The following is a 14,019-nucleotide window of genomic DNA, read 5'->3' as shown; positions in this document are numbered from 1 at the left end:
CAAAATTACATGAAAATTACAGATTCGGTTTGATTGAGTCAGTACATTAGGGGTTATTGAAAACATCAACCATGCCCCCTAGCACCGTCTTGAGCGGAACTCCAACAACTAAAATACTGGAATCAATGTGTCCGAAAGACCAAATAAAAAATAACAACACTAAAGTGATGTACGGGCAACTTTTTACAGCTGCCATTTAGCACTTGACACCTGTTGCTGTGAAGTATAAAAATCTGTGCAAAGTGTTGTCCTTCGGAAGCATTTATCACATCTTAATTATATGAAAATTGCAGACTCGGGTTGATTGAGTCTGTACATGACGGATAATGAAAAGGTGCAACATCCTTTACTCCTAGCAATGAGCGGTACTCAATTTTCAACAATGAAAGTACTGGAATCAGTGATCCCTACGAACATATTACAAGTTTGAATTTTAAATAATTTTCAAAGATATATTACCATTTAACTTTGTTGTTCAATGTTCTGTTTGTTTCTGGAATACATTTAAACTGTAAGGAAGGTGTTAACATTTGTCGACCACCAATATCTTCTTCTGTATAAACGAGTTCTGGTTGGACTTTCACAATAAGTCCGGGTGGAAGATAAACTGCAGAGCTTGGAACTACATTCGATTAGGAAATATCATTTTAGATACACTAAAACAACAACATTTGAATGGTGATATGAAACACCTCCTAATGCTTATGATTTGCTTCGGTATTTTAAAAAGGAAGTTTAATTAAATCGAACATGTTGAAAACGAAATTAATGCTCTTTGAAAGGTAACTCTTCAATATTAGTTTGAATGTTTAAGACTAAGAGTATGCCTTAATTTTATTGTTCATTGGAACTGTAGTAAAAAATTCTGGAAACAAAGGGATCCCTCGGAAGCATTAATCACAACAAAATATCATGAAGAATGCAGACTCAGTTTGATTGAGTCTGTCTATGCGGGATAATGAATAAAAGTGCAAAATCCCTAACGCCCCCTAACACCGGCATGAGCGGTTCTCAATTCTCAACACTTAGTAGGGCCGGTATCAATGATCCCGAAGGACCAGGAAATAAAACAACACTGAAGTGAAGTACTGGGCAACTTTTTACAGCTGCCACACGACACTAGACACCTGTCGCTGTGAAGTATAATAATCTAGAAACAAAGTGATCCTTCGAAAGCATTAATCACAACAAAATTTTATGAAAATTGCAGACTTGGTTTGATTGTACATGAGAGATAATGAATAGAGTAACATCCCTCCGTCCCCTAGCACCGGCTTGATCGGTAATAGTGCTGGTACGAATGATCCCGAAGAACCAGAAAAATATAACAACAAAGTTTCACTTTGTTTAGGAGGAGATGCACTTTAATACTAGTTATTTGCCTCAATCAAAATTGATGAGTATTCAATCACATTTTTCTGATATTCTTTTGACGGTCGAAAAAAGTGATTCAAATATGGAATTGTTGTCAATATCCTTGGACAATATAAAATTTGGTTTTCCTGGTATAACATTTAAAAAGAATAACTTTCAGTCAGAAAAGTATTATGCATTCAATTCAAAATAAAATAAAACATTTATCAGTAAAATGTTTTACAAATTGCTATTTCGCTTTGATTGAATTTAAGTCTGACATTTACCGAAACAGTAAGGCGTCCATGGATGCTGCCAGGCCAAATAAGGAAGATAGTAATGCAGTCTTTCACCACATAGACGTATTTTGACAACGATATTTATCATGCAGTGGGGGCTTAGTTCTTCATTTACCACGCAGGTATTAATCTCTTTAGGCTCCTCTCCTAATGTAGACGGTAGCTCCTCTGAAAATAAAGAAAGTACCTCTAAGCAACATACTACAACACATATTACTTTAACGAAGTTGTAGCAACTACAGTTTACTATTGATCTGAGAACTTTTCAGTATTTGACACGCTTTATCCTTATGATACGAGGCTTATCTAAAAGTTATTCTACAACGAAGACTTTGCACTATATTCATCGATGTCATAGTCGCAACTTAGAATATAAAATCCTAGAGCTGGTCACCTGTAAGAACTACGAAATATCCTACAGTACCACACACACTGTACATTTGACTTTGTGCAGGAAGTTGCCAGTTTCCAATCGGTAGTCTGTACCATCCTTCAAATCTAAACGAAGCATATATATCTTGGTAATACCAGATTCCCCTTGTTTCTGTAACGTCTCCTTCAAAACTATCACATGACTGCTGAACAGCTGAAAATATTAATATTTTTTATTTATTTATACATTTCGCGATAACTACCTCAGTATTGTTTGTCGTGGATTATGATTCTTTTAATGTCGCATATCGAAACACCGAGGTATTTTTTATTTGTCGTTTGCGACACGCAAAATTCATAACCTTTTATATTCTCTCACAATGCAATTTTGTTAAACTTACTGTGTTTGTTTCAGTCAGTGACCATACGAGATGAAAATAATGCATTACATTGAAAATTGCAAGTTACATGATATATAAACACATCTACTTAGGTAAGCTGACAACATTGCCAGTTTATGTTAAAATGTTGAAATTTGCTTAAGTCGAGGCAAGAAGACTTGGATTACAGACATCACTTTACCTCCATCGTCATCAAACAAGGCTTGCATCATATTTGTTCTTACTTAGTTACTTGGCAGTTGGTTCTTACTTGTTCTTAATGTTCGCCTTAACATGACTCACGCGTTCGTTATTATTTGGGCGGCGTATCTACAGTTGGCAGATGATTGACGAATAAAAATGGAAATCACCATTGCTATGGATGTTCCCAAAGATGACTTGTGTCCCTAATTCAAATTTATTGACATATAGCTAAATAATGTACGGGAATTACTTTTATTTTTATAATTAAATCACCATAAACTGTTTGGCAAAAATAATAAGCGGACAAGAATGGTCCTTGGCATTTTAGTATTTTCAGAATTCTACCAATAATCGAAAGATGCTGATTTTACTGCTTTGACTATGATAATTATGTTTATTATTTGTCAAAGACTTATATCATTAAATATCTTTCCTTTTCTGCATTTTCAGAACATGCCAGCATGCTCACGTAAATTGACGCTATTTTCATGACCCCTTCGTCGACGTAAGTGTTGGCGTTTTCTTTTACCTTCTATTTACTTAAGTCATAACTTTGAAAATTAATAATATGATATATTTTGATGAATGTTGCCTGCCACGCTAATTGTCTATGTTTGTGTGACCTTTTCTTCAAATTATATCTTACCTAAATGTACAGTATACCTACAATCTCTGAGAAAATTTGAGCTTGCTGCGAGTCTTACTGCTATTCTTTCGATTAGGACTGGTACTTTGCCAGTACAAATCAGTTAAAAAGAAGGTAATCACCATTTTCTGAGTTAAGATAAACTGTTGTTGGGTGACCATGATAAAACTTGATTTATGAGCCAGCCAACAGAAGTTTTTTTAGAACTGCTATTTTATGGTATAATAAAAAATGCATCGATATATTATCATTTATGTCAAAAAATAAAGCAATTAATTCTTTTGCGAATTAGTATACAATTTAAAAGGAATATCAAGTTTTTTTTACGATTATGAATTAAAATGAATATCCAACGATTAATATCTGAAATGAACGGAGTCAAGGGCATTCCATAATTTTAGAATTTTCACACATTTCTGACAATTTCACTCCTTTACTCTTCATTTGCTTATTAAGATCAACTTTTAAATAATGGTACTTGAAATGGTTTGGTTTATGGCAGTATATTTAACTCTCTAAATCAATCAATTAACAAGATTTGTTTTCAGTCTGATAAAAAGGACTTGAGCTATATTTATCTGAATTCTGTTCTCAAATTAAGAAGCAAGATAGAATTATGTCATACAACAAGTTTACAAAACGATCATTGAGAGATAAAAATGTATGTAATAAGAAATAACTAAAAATAAACAATAGAAATATGAATCAAATTTAGAATAGATAGTTTAACTTTTTGATTGATTGATTGATTGATTGATCGATCGATCGATTGATTTATTGATTGATTAATTGATTAGAAATGAAAATTAAAAAATCAACATATAAATCGAATGTATATTGATTTAATTATCTACATTTAATGAATTTAGTATGTACATGTATTTATCTATTATAATATCAATGTCACTCACCAATCTCCTTTTTTATCATTAACGAGTTGCATGCAGTTGGCATTGGATTTTATTAAGTTACCCTTTAATACGTTTTTTGTTGTTATTAAACAAGGAAGTGAAGATACAAATCAACTAAAATAAATCCTTCAGATATTTTTCAAAAAGAAAGTCTTCACTGATGTTTTCCTTAGGGATTATAAATTATTAAAAATCTATTGTCCAATATGTTTTAATTATTATTATTTTTATTCATCTTTCGGGCTTTATTATAATAATTGTAATTATATAACGGTTAATTAAAGTAAGAACTGTGCTAATTTGATAAAGGCCGAAACACTTAAAATACCACACACAAAAAAAACTATTATTCAATACAAATTTCGAGATTTACAACTCACACTTTGTATTAATGCGATATTTAATAGGAGAAGAAGTAAAGTTTTGTTCGCTACTAAAAAAACAAACATATTTAATCTCGCAAGTTATTTAAGCGATACCGTCTTTCTATTTAACTAGGTCATGGCATTGGTAAGACAGTTGATAAGATTGAAGACAAAAACAATGCCCTTTGTCTATTATACAGTCGCGGTACAATTTAAGTCAAAGGATCAAAATATAAACAAACAAAAAAAAGATTTATTATAAAAAAGGAAATACACCACTAAATCAGTGGATCAGTTTTAAAGTCAATTATTACAAACGTTTAGTGGATCTAAACTTGAAAATAAACACAAACATACACACACGCACGCGCGCGCCCACACACAAACACATTTTATCTAAATATTTAACTCTCATTACAAATAATCTAAAAAGTTTAAAATGTATTGTCTTAAAAGTATTTTCTTAAAACTACTTATGTATGGACACATGTTTTACAATCATATATATTATTTAAACTCATGGTGTTTCTTGAACGAAATTTTACAACAATTACAACAATATGCTTTTATTCCATTTTTAATTAAAGTTAAAAGAAAATGAAAACCATTAATTCTTCTTTTTTTCTTTTTTGTTATTTTTCAAAAAGAAAACCAAATATGTTATTTTTCAAAAAGAAAACCAAATAGTCAATAGCAAATGTCAATCAATTTTACCTGGACGAGCATGTTACAATTTGATACATAACTTAGTTTATCACAATAGTGTTGAAGTGTAAACGTACTTTTCATAAATTGATTGTGTTATGTTTGTAATGTCAGTTTCTTTTAAATAAGAAGTTTATTTACCTTTAAAATTTTGGAGATTAATAAAGTAATAAATGGATATTGTTATATCAGTAAATCCTACTTCTGAATAATAATTGTTCACTTCTACATTTTCTTTTTGCAAGATTTTGTTATGCCATTGCCAATATGCACACATTTAAAGTAGTCTGTTCATCCTCTATTTTCCTATTGATCGCCATAATCAGGATGATAATATATAATTGATAAACCAATTTCATTTTCTTAATTTTTTCGTTCCCTCCGTGCCAATTAAGTAAGGGTGTGTAAAAAGATGCAAAATTACCCCAAAGGGGGCCGTGAAAATTTAAGGTGCAAAAAAATTTTAGGACCCGTGGTAAAAAGATGCAAATTAACTATAGGGGCGGAAAAAAAATCCAAAATTTAAACCAAGGGGCCCCGGATAAAAAGGTGCAAAATTATTTTTGGGGTTTTGGATAATAGATGCAAAATTTAATAATGGGGGGCCGGGATAAAAGATGCAAAAAAAACTGTAGGGCCTGGTAATAAGATGCTATTAACTTTGGGGGGCCCAGGATAATAAAATGGCACAATAAAATTGGGTCCCGGGGAAAATGATGCCAATTCCTTTAAAAAACTGTGATAAAATGATAACCTTATTGGTGGTGATAATAAGTTGCACAATTAACCATAAGGGTCGTGATAAAAAGGTGGACATTTAATTATGAAATGTAACAAACGGTTCTGTTACGTAGCAATTCTGCAAGCATAAATATTCGACATTAGATGCTTATTAAATACAGTGAAATACTTTTATCATTCTTTGTATCTTTCATCAAATTCTTGGGTATAACTTAAAGCCAATTAAAACGACTTAAGACGAATTCATTTTGTCGCCATAAAGACAAGCAGTTTATTTCAAATTTGAGGAAAATTGGAAAAATGTTTGTTTTATGAATATAGAAGGAATTAATATTGGGCTATGAAATACTTAAACAATGTAGGTCAATGTTAGAGTTTCGATTTCATAAATGTTATCGAATTCTATTTTACTGCTTAGAGTTTTACATAAATCAATCGGTAAGTAAATAAATTTTTGTAAAATTTAGATCTTAAAAGTAAATAGATAAAGAAACAAACGTAAGAATTTATCATTTAGTTAACTGATTGATGAAATTTTTCTTTCTTTCTGATCGAGAAGTTTATTGAATTATTTGAAAGTCGTTCGATTGATTGTTTGATTGATTGATTGATTGATTGATTGATTGATTGATCATTTACTCAAATAAATTCATATGGAATTTAAGTATATATAAAAATTATGTGGAATTTTGTGATTAATGACAAAAAAAAAATTTAAAATAGATAACCGACATTTTAATGATAAAAAGAAAATCAAAATAGAAAATATATATTAATCTTAGTATTTCTTACTTCTAGTAAGAAATACAAACCAGAAAAAAAATGTTTCTTTTTGCCATGTTGAAAACACCAATAAAAGGTTTTGTCATTCTTTTTTGGAAACAAAGAACCTGTCAAATACTTAAATCTTCCGTAAGTAGATCACATTAATGTCTTTTTTGTTTAATGTTTTCGATTTCATTTGCCTTTGTATTCGGTTTGCTACTTCGTTACGCTTTTGATACGCTTTCGTATTTTTACTACTAACACGGAAGTTGAGATACACATTATTCTTTCTGATATATAAAAATATTTAAAGTCCATTTTGAGATAAACATTTTAATCATTTAAATAAAATATTTTTTTGTAATTTTTCGAAATAATTTGATGTATGCTATTATTTCTACTTATGAAAACAATTTAAGAAATTTTTTATTTATTTTATATTTATTTATTTATCTATTTCTGATTTTATTATTATTTTAATTATTATTAATATTATTATCATTATATTCAATCATCATATTATTTTTATTATTATATAATTTATTGTTCTTGTTGTTTTGTTGTGCACGTAATCACTTAGAGTACGGTGCTATAAACATAATAACTATGACATAATTTCTATTTATCCAGTCATCCGACGTTCATTGGTAGACTTCAATAAATAAAAGACAACAACAATAACATGTTCCTTATTTTAGTCCGTGTCATACAGAATCAAAAGAGATATGAAAAGATCATTATGACTCAAGTGCATAACTTAATATAACATGCCTCTCTACAGTGAGCAAGTTATTTCGATCATTTTTAAAACAATAACCATTAAAGATATCAGAACACACGAACTTTTGAAATGCTATAATAGCATTTAAAATACATTATGTTTTATGTAATGGCGATTAACGTTCATAATTAAAAATATACAAGAATCCACGATGTTTCTTTAAACCTTTTTTAGTTCTGATATAAAATTTAAAGTGCATTTTAATTTTTATGTTTTATTTTGATTTATGACGACGGCAGTACTACCGTACTACAAATAACGGTACGTGCTAATGGATCTGGGTATGGCGACGGAAGTTCTACACGTATTTATAAGTCTTCTATGTGTTATGGTTCCGTGCTGTTGATTCAGTGCATTACGATAGTAGTACGACAAAAATAAGTCGTGTGTTTGTCATGTTACATGTTTAATTGAAAATCCAAGCACGATACAAAATATAGAAACGTTAATACATATTTTCTTTACAAGTTTAGGTCTATGTTACGGCATATTATCATAAACAGACACGGTAATGTATTAATGTAAGATTAATTTTTTATTTGCATATATAATTTCTATTTCGGTTCAAGTATAAAATAAATCTCTTTGCGCTTTATTCATTTTTATTGTGAATTTATTACAAAATAACCAAGTAGTAAAATATTTTTGTCAGATTTAATTTATTAATGGAGAAAGTATTAAACGCAAGCTCTAAAAAAGATCAATAAATAAAAATGAATGAATGAATAAATAAATGAATAAATAATTTTCTCTATTATAAAAATAGCGAAAAAGAAAGTTATTGACCAAAATTGATAATAGTAAAGATAGTCTAAATATTTATCAAATCAACAGATGTTTAACTTACTGCTTTTTGTGATAATTAACACCAGTAAAAGAAAAAGCATCAGAATGAAATGAGCCTTTGCCGTATCCATGCTTAAATATCGTGATATCCTTTTAAGAAGAAAATTGCCTTTCTATTCCTAAAGTACACGTAACAATGTTACCACACCACTGTCTTTTTTTATGATTAACGAGTTGTATGCTTAGTGGCATTGAATTTTATTTGATTAAGTTACGCTTTTAACACGATTCGTATTGTTATTAAACAAGGAAGTGTGGATATAAATTAGCCATAATAAACCGTATTTGACTGATTACCCTTTAGGGATTATGAAAAATATATTGTCACTTGTGTTTTTTTTTCTTTTCTTACGGCCTTTATCAATAATTTAACTCTGGTTGATTCAAGCCAGAATTGTTTCGTTTTGTTAAAGGCTGTAAGGCTGAAACGTTAACAAAACTATAATAACATGAAAAAAAACCACGAGAAAACTTTTAATACAAGTTTTGAAGTATACGTTTTATACTTCGCAATGATGCGACATTTTACGGAAAGGGCTGACATTTTATTCACTCATTCTGACAAATACTACTCGCAATATAATTCAATTATTCTGACGTACGAAACCGTCTTGTCTTCTTATTTTACTAGGTCATAGCATGGCTCAGAGAGTTGATTCGATAGAAGACAAATACAATTACCTGTATCTATTATATAGTTGTGGTACAATACAAGTCAAAGGCGCAAAAGATTAACACAAAGATATTTCATTTACTAAACCAGTCGATCATGTTTTAGATACAATAATTACAAACGTTAATGGGATCAAAAAAAATCAAATAACTCTCATTGATAATTATTAAAATAGTTTTTTTTATTTATTGGCTTAAAACCGAATTTGTATGATAATATGATTTACAAGCAGTTCATATTCAGTTTCAATTAAAGTTCAAACAAAATGGAAAGCATGAAGTATTTTTGTGATTATCGATATCTATAATTTTAATAGTCTCGTCTTGTCGTATAGAATTGGTTCGGTTTTCTAAATATAACACAGTCTATATTTTTATAAATTCCAAGATATTCTTATATATTCTAAGATATTATAATATATTCTGATATGGTCTTAAATATTCTAAATACATTCTAATACATTCTAAGATATTTTGATATATTCATATATATTCTAAGATATTGTTATAGATTTAAATACATTCTTAGATACTCTATGATATTCTAATATATTCTAATACATTCTTATACATTCTAATATATTTTGAGACATTTATAATTTTTTTAAGATACTTTAAATATTCTAAAATTCTTATATATTCTAAGATATTCTAATAAATTCAAATACATTCTAAGATATCCTGAGATATTCTAATATATTTTAAGATACCCTAAGATATATTCTAATATATTCAAAGATATTCTAATATATTTAAAAATATTCTAATTTTATCTAAGATATTATAATACATTCTAAGATATTCTAAGATATTTTACGGTATCCTAAGATATTAGTCAGGTGAACTAATATAACAATTGCATTATTCAAGTTATCCTAATTGATGCAAGTTACTAACTTTAACCATACGTTCTGTCTTTATAACTGTTTAAATCGTTATGTTTTTTCTTATTAGCATCGATTATAACTTTGAAAGATTTTAAGCGTCATTTATATTGCTGTGAAATTAGCAATAAGCTTACCAACACAGTCGAAAAAGGACAAATTGAGCCCCTACCAGCTTTTTTCAAGCTTACATTGTGCAAATCTATGTTAAATATAAAAATGTATGTACATGTGTCGATTATCAAAGAAATCAAAGAATCAGTGCCTTACAAATGAACACAATAAATGACTTGCATTTTCAAGGGTAACATACTTTGATTATTCAATAAAAATAAAATCTCCTCACTTAAAAGAATTTGACATTTCAATGTTACATTTGTAGGTAAAAATGCAGCCTTTTTCACAAAAATGTAGATCTGTTAAAACATAATTGTCCTTACATTCTATCGTCTTATTTTAGTTATGTTTAAATGCATAATGACATTTTAAAATCCTTGGCCTGATATGACAATATACAAAGAATGCTAACTAATACACAATTTCAATGTTACCAATGCTACTTTACGTATACGTAATTGTACATGTATACGTTTACCTTTATGAAACAAAGACATTCAAACGTATACATCGACGATTATATAGGTTAAAATCTCTCTCCAGTTATTCATTAAATTAAATTATATAGAGGATATTTGTTTAGTTCAGTGTAAGATCGAAATATATTTCACCGAGTGAGCACCAAAAGGTATATTTCACGAGTGGCGCAGCCACGAGTGAAATATGAACTTTTGGTGTTCACAAGGTGAAATATATTTCGATCTTACACTAAACTAAACAAATTTTCTTTTTATTATATGCAAAGAAAAGTTTTAAAAAGACATTAAATCTAATACTGAATGAAATGCGCGCCAAATAATAATACAATGTGACGTCATTTACGACGTCACGTCATTTAGTTGGTACCCAGTACTGTGCACGCTGGTATTTCACTGAAACAACGTAAGGGGCTTAAATTCAAAACAGTGAAATTATCAAAGTGGTAATTTCACTGTTTCAAACAGTGAAATTGCCAGTTTTAAATCACTGATATATTTCTATAATCCACCGAAAAGCATGTAATAAATTGCAGTTGATACTTTATAATCATATCATTTTCTACGGTTAAGGAAAATGTTCTTCTTCATGTAATAAGATGAAAGCATAATTATGTTGGCAATGAAAAATTGAAGAATGTAATTATTATATAAAGGGCTGAATGTCTGATATTCTTAAATCTTTTTAAAAAAAGTAATGTCTCGTTCAAGAAAGTCACCTTACATAGGCATTGTTTTTACATCTGAAGGTTCTTTTTCTGAAGCTCAAAAGACACTTGCTCGTCAGGCCCCATAGGCAAGAATTAGAATCAATAAATATCTACTAACGTTTCGGATATATCTGTTCAACATAGGTTAGAAATATTGATAAACTTGATATCCCTTTATCCTAACTGTGGTTCTGAAGTATTATAATTTATACCTTTAAAAGCTATAGAAATGTTGCCCGTGCATTTTCTGCAAATAATATGTAGAATATAGAAAACTATACGAATTGATTTTATATAATTAAAGTAAACTTGCTAGACTTTCTTTTCAAAAAAATATCAATAGGTTTAAGTCCTGCTTAAAATGTGAATGAAAACGAGTTTAATTATGTAAGAAAAGTGAATCATATCTTACAAAAATATATAGACAATAATCCCTAATCACAAAAATGGTGTTATTTTGTTAGACATTTAATTCACAATCTTTGATTTTATGATGCATGTTTTTTTCCTCAAAATGTTAGAAACACAAAGGAACATTTAATTCTAGTCATGTAATTGTTAAGTAATTGTATCCTTTCCATTTATAGGCATTGTGTTATGTATGTGTATGATAGAGAATTAAATAGTCTAACGTTCTTCAAGGGTCTTAAGAAATTTCCGCCACACCGGCGTATAATCATTAATAAAAGAATCCGTAATCGATTCAATTGAAGTTCTGTATTTTTCCTTACATACAGAATTTCTATTCCGGTTCAAAAAAAATCTTCATGACTGTTATTAATTTGGTTGTTTTATTACAAAATAAAGAACAAATAAAATAAACAATTTGACAGAATATATCAATAAATAACATATACAACATTAATGTTTAAATATATAAGTAGATTAATAATTCATAATTGATTGATGATTTTTCTATTGATTAATTGACTGATTGCTTGATTGCTTGCTTGCGTGCTTGATTGATAGATTGATTGATTGATTGATTGATTGATTGATTGATTGATTGATAGATTGATTGATAGATTGATCGATCGATTGATTGATTTACATTTGTTTATTTGTAAGATTTTATCCATTGATTGAGAGTGTATTGAGTGCATATACCAGAATAAATAAATAAATGAATAAATAGTTAAAATGAATGAATGAATGAATGAATGAATGAATGAATGAATGAATGAATGAATGAATGAATGAATGAAATCTACAATAGTAAAGATCGTCTAATAATTAGAAAAATATTTGTTTAACTTACCGCCTTTTATGATAACTAGCACCAGTGAAAGAAAAAGAATAAAATTCGAAATTGCTTTTTTCATGTTCATGTTCAAATGCTTCGATAACTTTAAAACCATATCTAGGCTATTGAAAGTGTCTTTCAATTTATTAAGAACTCGTACAATGTTACACAACACTGTCATTTTTATGATTAACGATTTGTATGCAGTTGGCATTGAATTTTTATTTGATTAAGCTAAGTTTTCATATGTGTCGTATTGTTATTAAACAAGGAAGAGTAGATACAAATTACCTAAAATAAATCGTCGAATCAAACATTTTTCATTGATTTCTCTGTAGGAATTATAATTTGATAAAATATTGGCACTTGCACGTGTGTGTGTGTGTGTGTGTGTGTGTGCGTGCGCGTGCGCGTGTGCGTGCGTGTATGCGTGTGCGTGGTTTTTAATTTAAGCTTCTGTTTTACGGCCTTTATCAAAATAATACGACGCAAAATGAGTTCAGCTAGAATTGTTTTATTTTGCTATATGCAGAAAAGGCCGAAGCGTTAGAACAGGAAACAATATAAATAAATAAATAAATAAATAAATAAATCAATCAATAAATCAATAAATCAATAAATCAATAAATCAATAAATAAATAAAATAAATAAATAAATAAATAAATAAATAAATAAATAAATAAATAAAATAAAATTATTCAATAAAATTTTGAAGTTCGTAATGATGCGACATTTGAAGTGTGGTCACTCATTCTGACAGCTACTTACGAAATTAAATTTATTCCATCCCGCAATATATGTTGGTTATCCTAGCGATACCGTCTTCCTATTTTACTTACTTTACTAGTTTTACTAGGTCGTCTTAGCATGTGTCTGACAGTTGATAAACAAGAAGAAAACTACAATTATCTGTATCTATTATATAGTCGTAGTACAATACAAGTCAAAGGATCAAAAGATACACACACATATTTTAATTATGAAACAAAAGGTACATCACTAAACCAGTCGAACGTTTTTAAAAACAATTTGTTACACAATCGTTAACAGGATCTAAAAGCCTAGCAAACTAACACAAAAAACTGACAACTTTTTGAATGCTTTACTGACTGTCATTATCAATTATTTAAATAGATTTAATTTATGTGTTTTAAATTGCATATGTATGAACACGTGTTTTACAATCATATAAATTATTTAAACCCATGTCGTTTCTTGAACCAGTTATAACTTCAAATTCCTGATTTAATAAAAGTTTTAACAACATGATATTCTGTTTTAATTGAAGTTTAAAGCAGCATGCCTCCAGATTCATGCTAATTTTCATGAAAATTTTGAAAATGTATTTGAATGAGATATATCCAAAAGGAAGCCATTTACACATTATCAATGGCACTAACAAGCCATGTAAATTACCAAAAAGTAGTCAAAATATGCATAAATAGCTCTCACAGCGTTAGTAACGCAGTAGAAATACAGTTGTAGATACTTAAAATCAGTCATTAACCGCATACAACATGTAAAATATTTCTTGAATCTTGGACCATT

The 14,019-nt window shown here is 28.9% G+C and overlaps 1 protein-coding gene across 1 annotated transcript in view; it reads right to left on the bottom strand.

The window, feature by feature from the left end:
• Window positions 1–2,637, bottom strand: part of LOC132756236 (neurogenic locus Notch protein-like) — a gene marked incomplete at its 3' end in the record, with an annotated part of 31,261 nt that extends 28,624 nt beyond the window's left edge. The window contains exons 1-4 of the mRNA XM_060747252.1: window positions 2,607–2,637; window positions 2,047–2,238; window positions 1,641–1,820; window positions 460–622 (exon numbers count right to left, since the gene is read on the bottom strand). Of these exons, the coding sequence (XP_060603235.1) occupies window positions 460–622; window positions 1,641–1,820; window positions 2,047–2,238; window positions 2,607–2,637 (566 nt within the window). The remainder of the gene's footprint in view (window positions 1–459; window positions 623–1,640; window positions 1,821–2,046; window positions 2,239–2,606) is intronic.
• Between the last annotated feature and the right edge of the window lie 11,382 nt (window positions 2,638–14,019).

This window comes from Ruditapes philippinarum, unplaced genomic scaffold (assembly GCF_026571515.1).
Source record: "Ruditapes philippinarum isolate M1 unplaced genomic scaffold, ASM2657151v2 ctg3134_1_1_1_1, whole genome shotgun sequence".
In the NCBI taxonomy this organism is placed as follows: domain Eukaryota; kingdom Metazoa; phylum Mollusca; class Bivalvia; order Venerida; family Veneridae; genus Ruditapes; species Ruditapes philippinarum.
The sequence above is the reverse complement of the archived record's forward strand: the minus strand, read 5'-3'. Positions and strand labels throughout refer to the sequence as shown.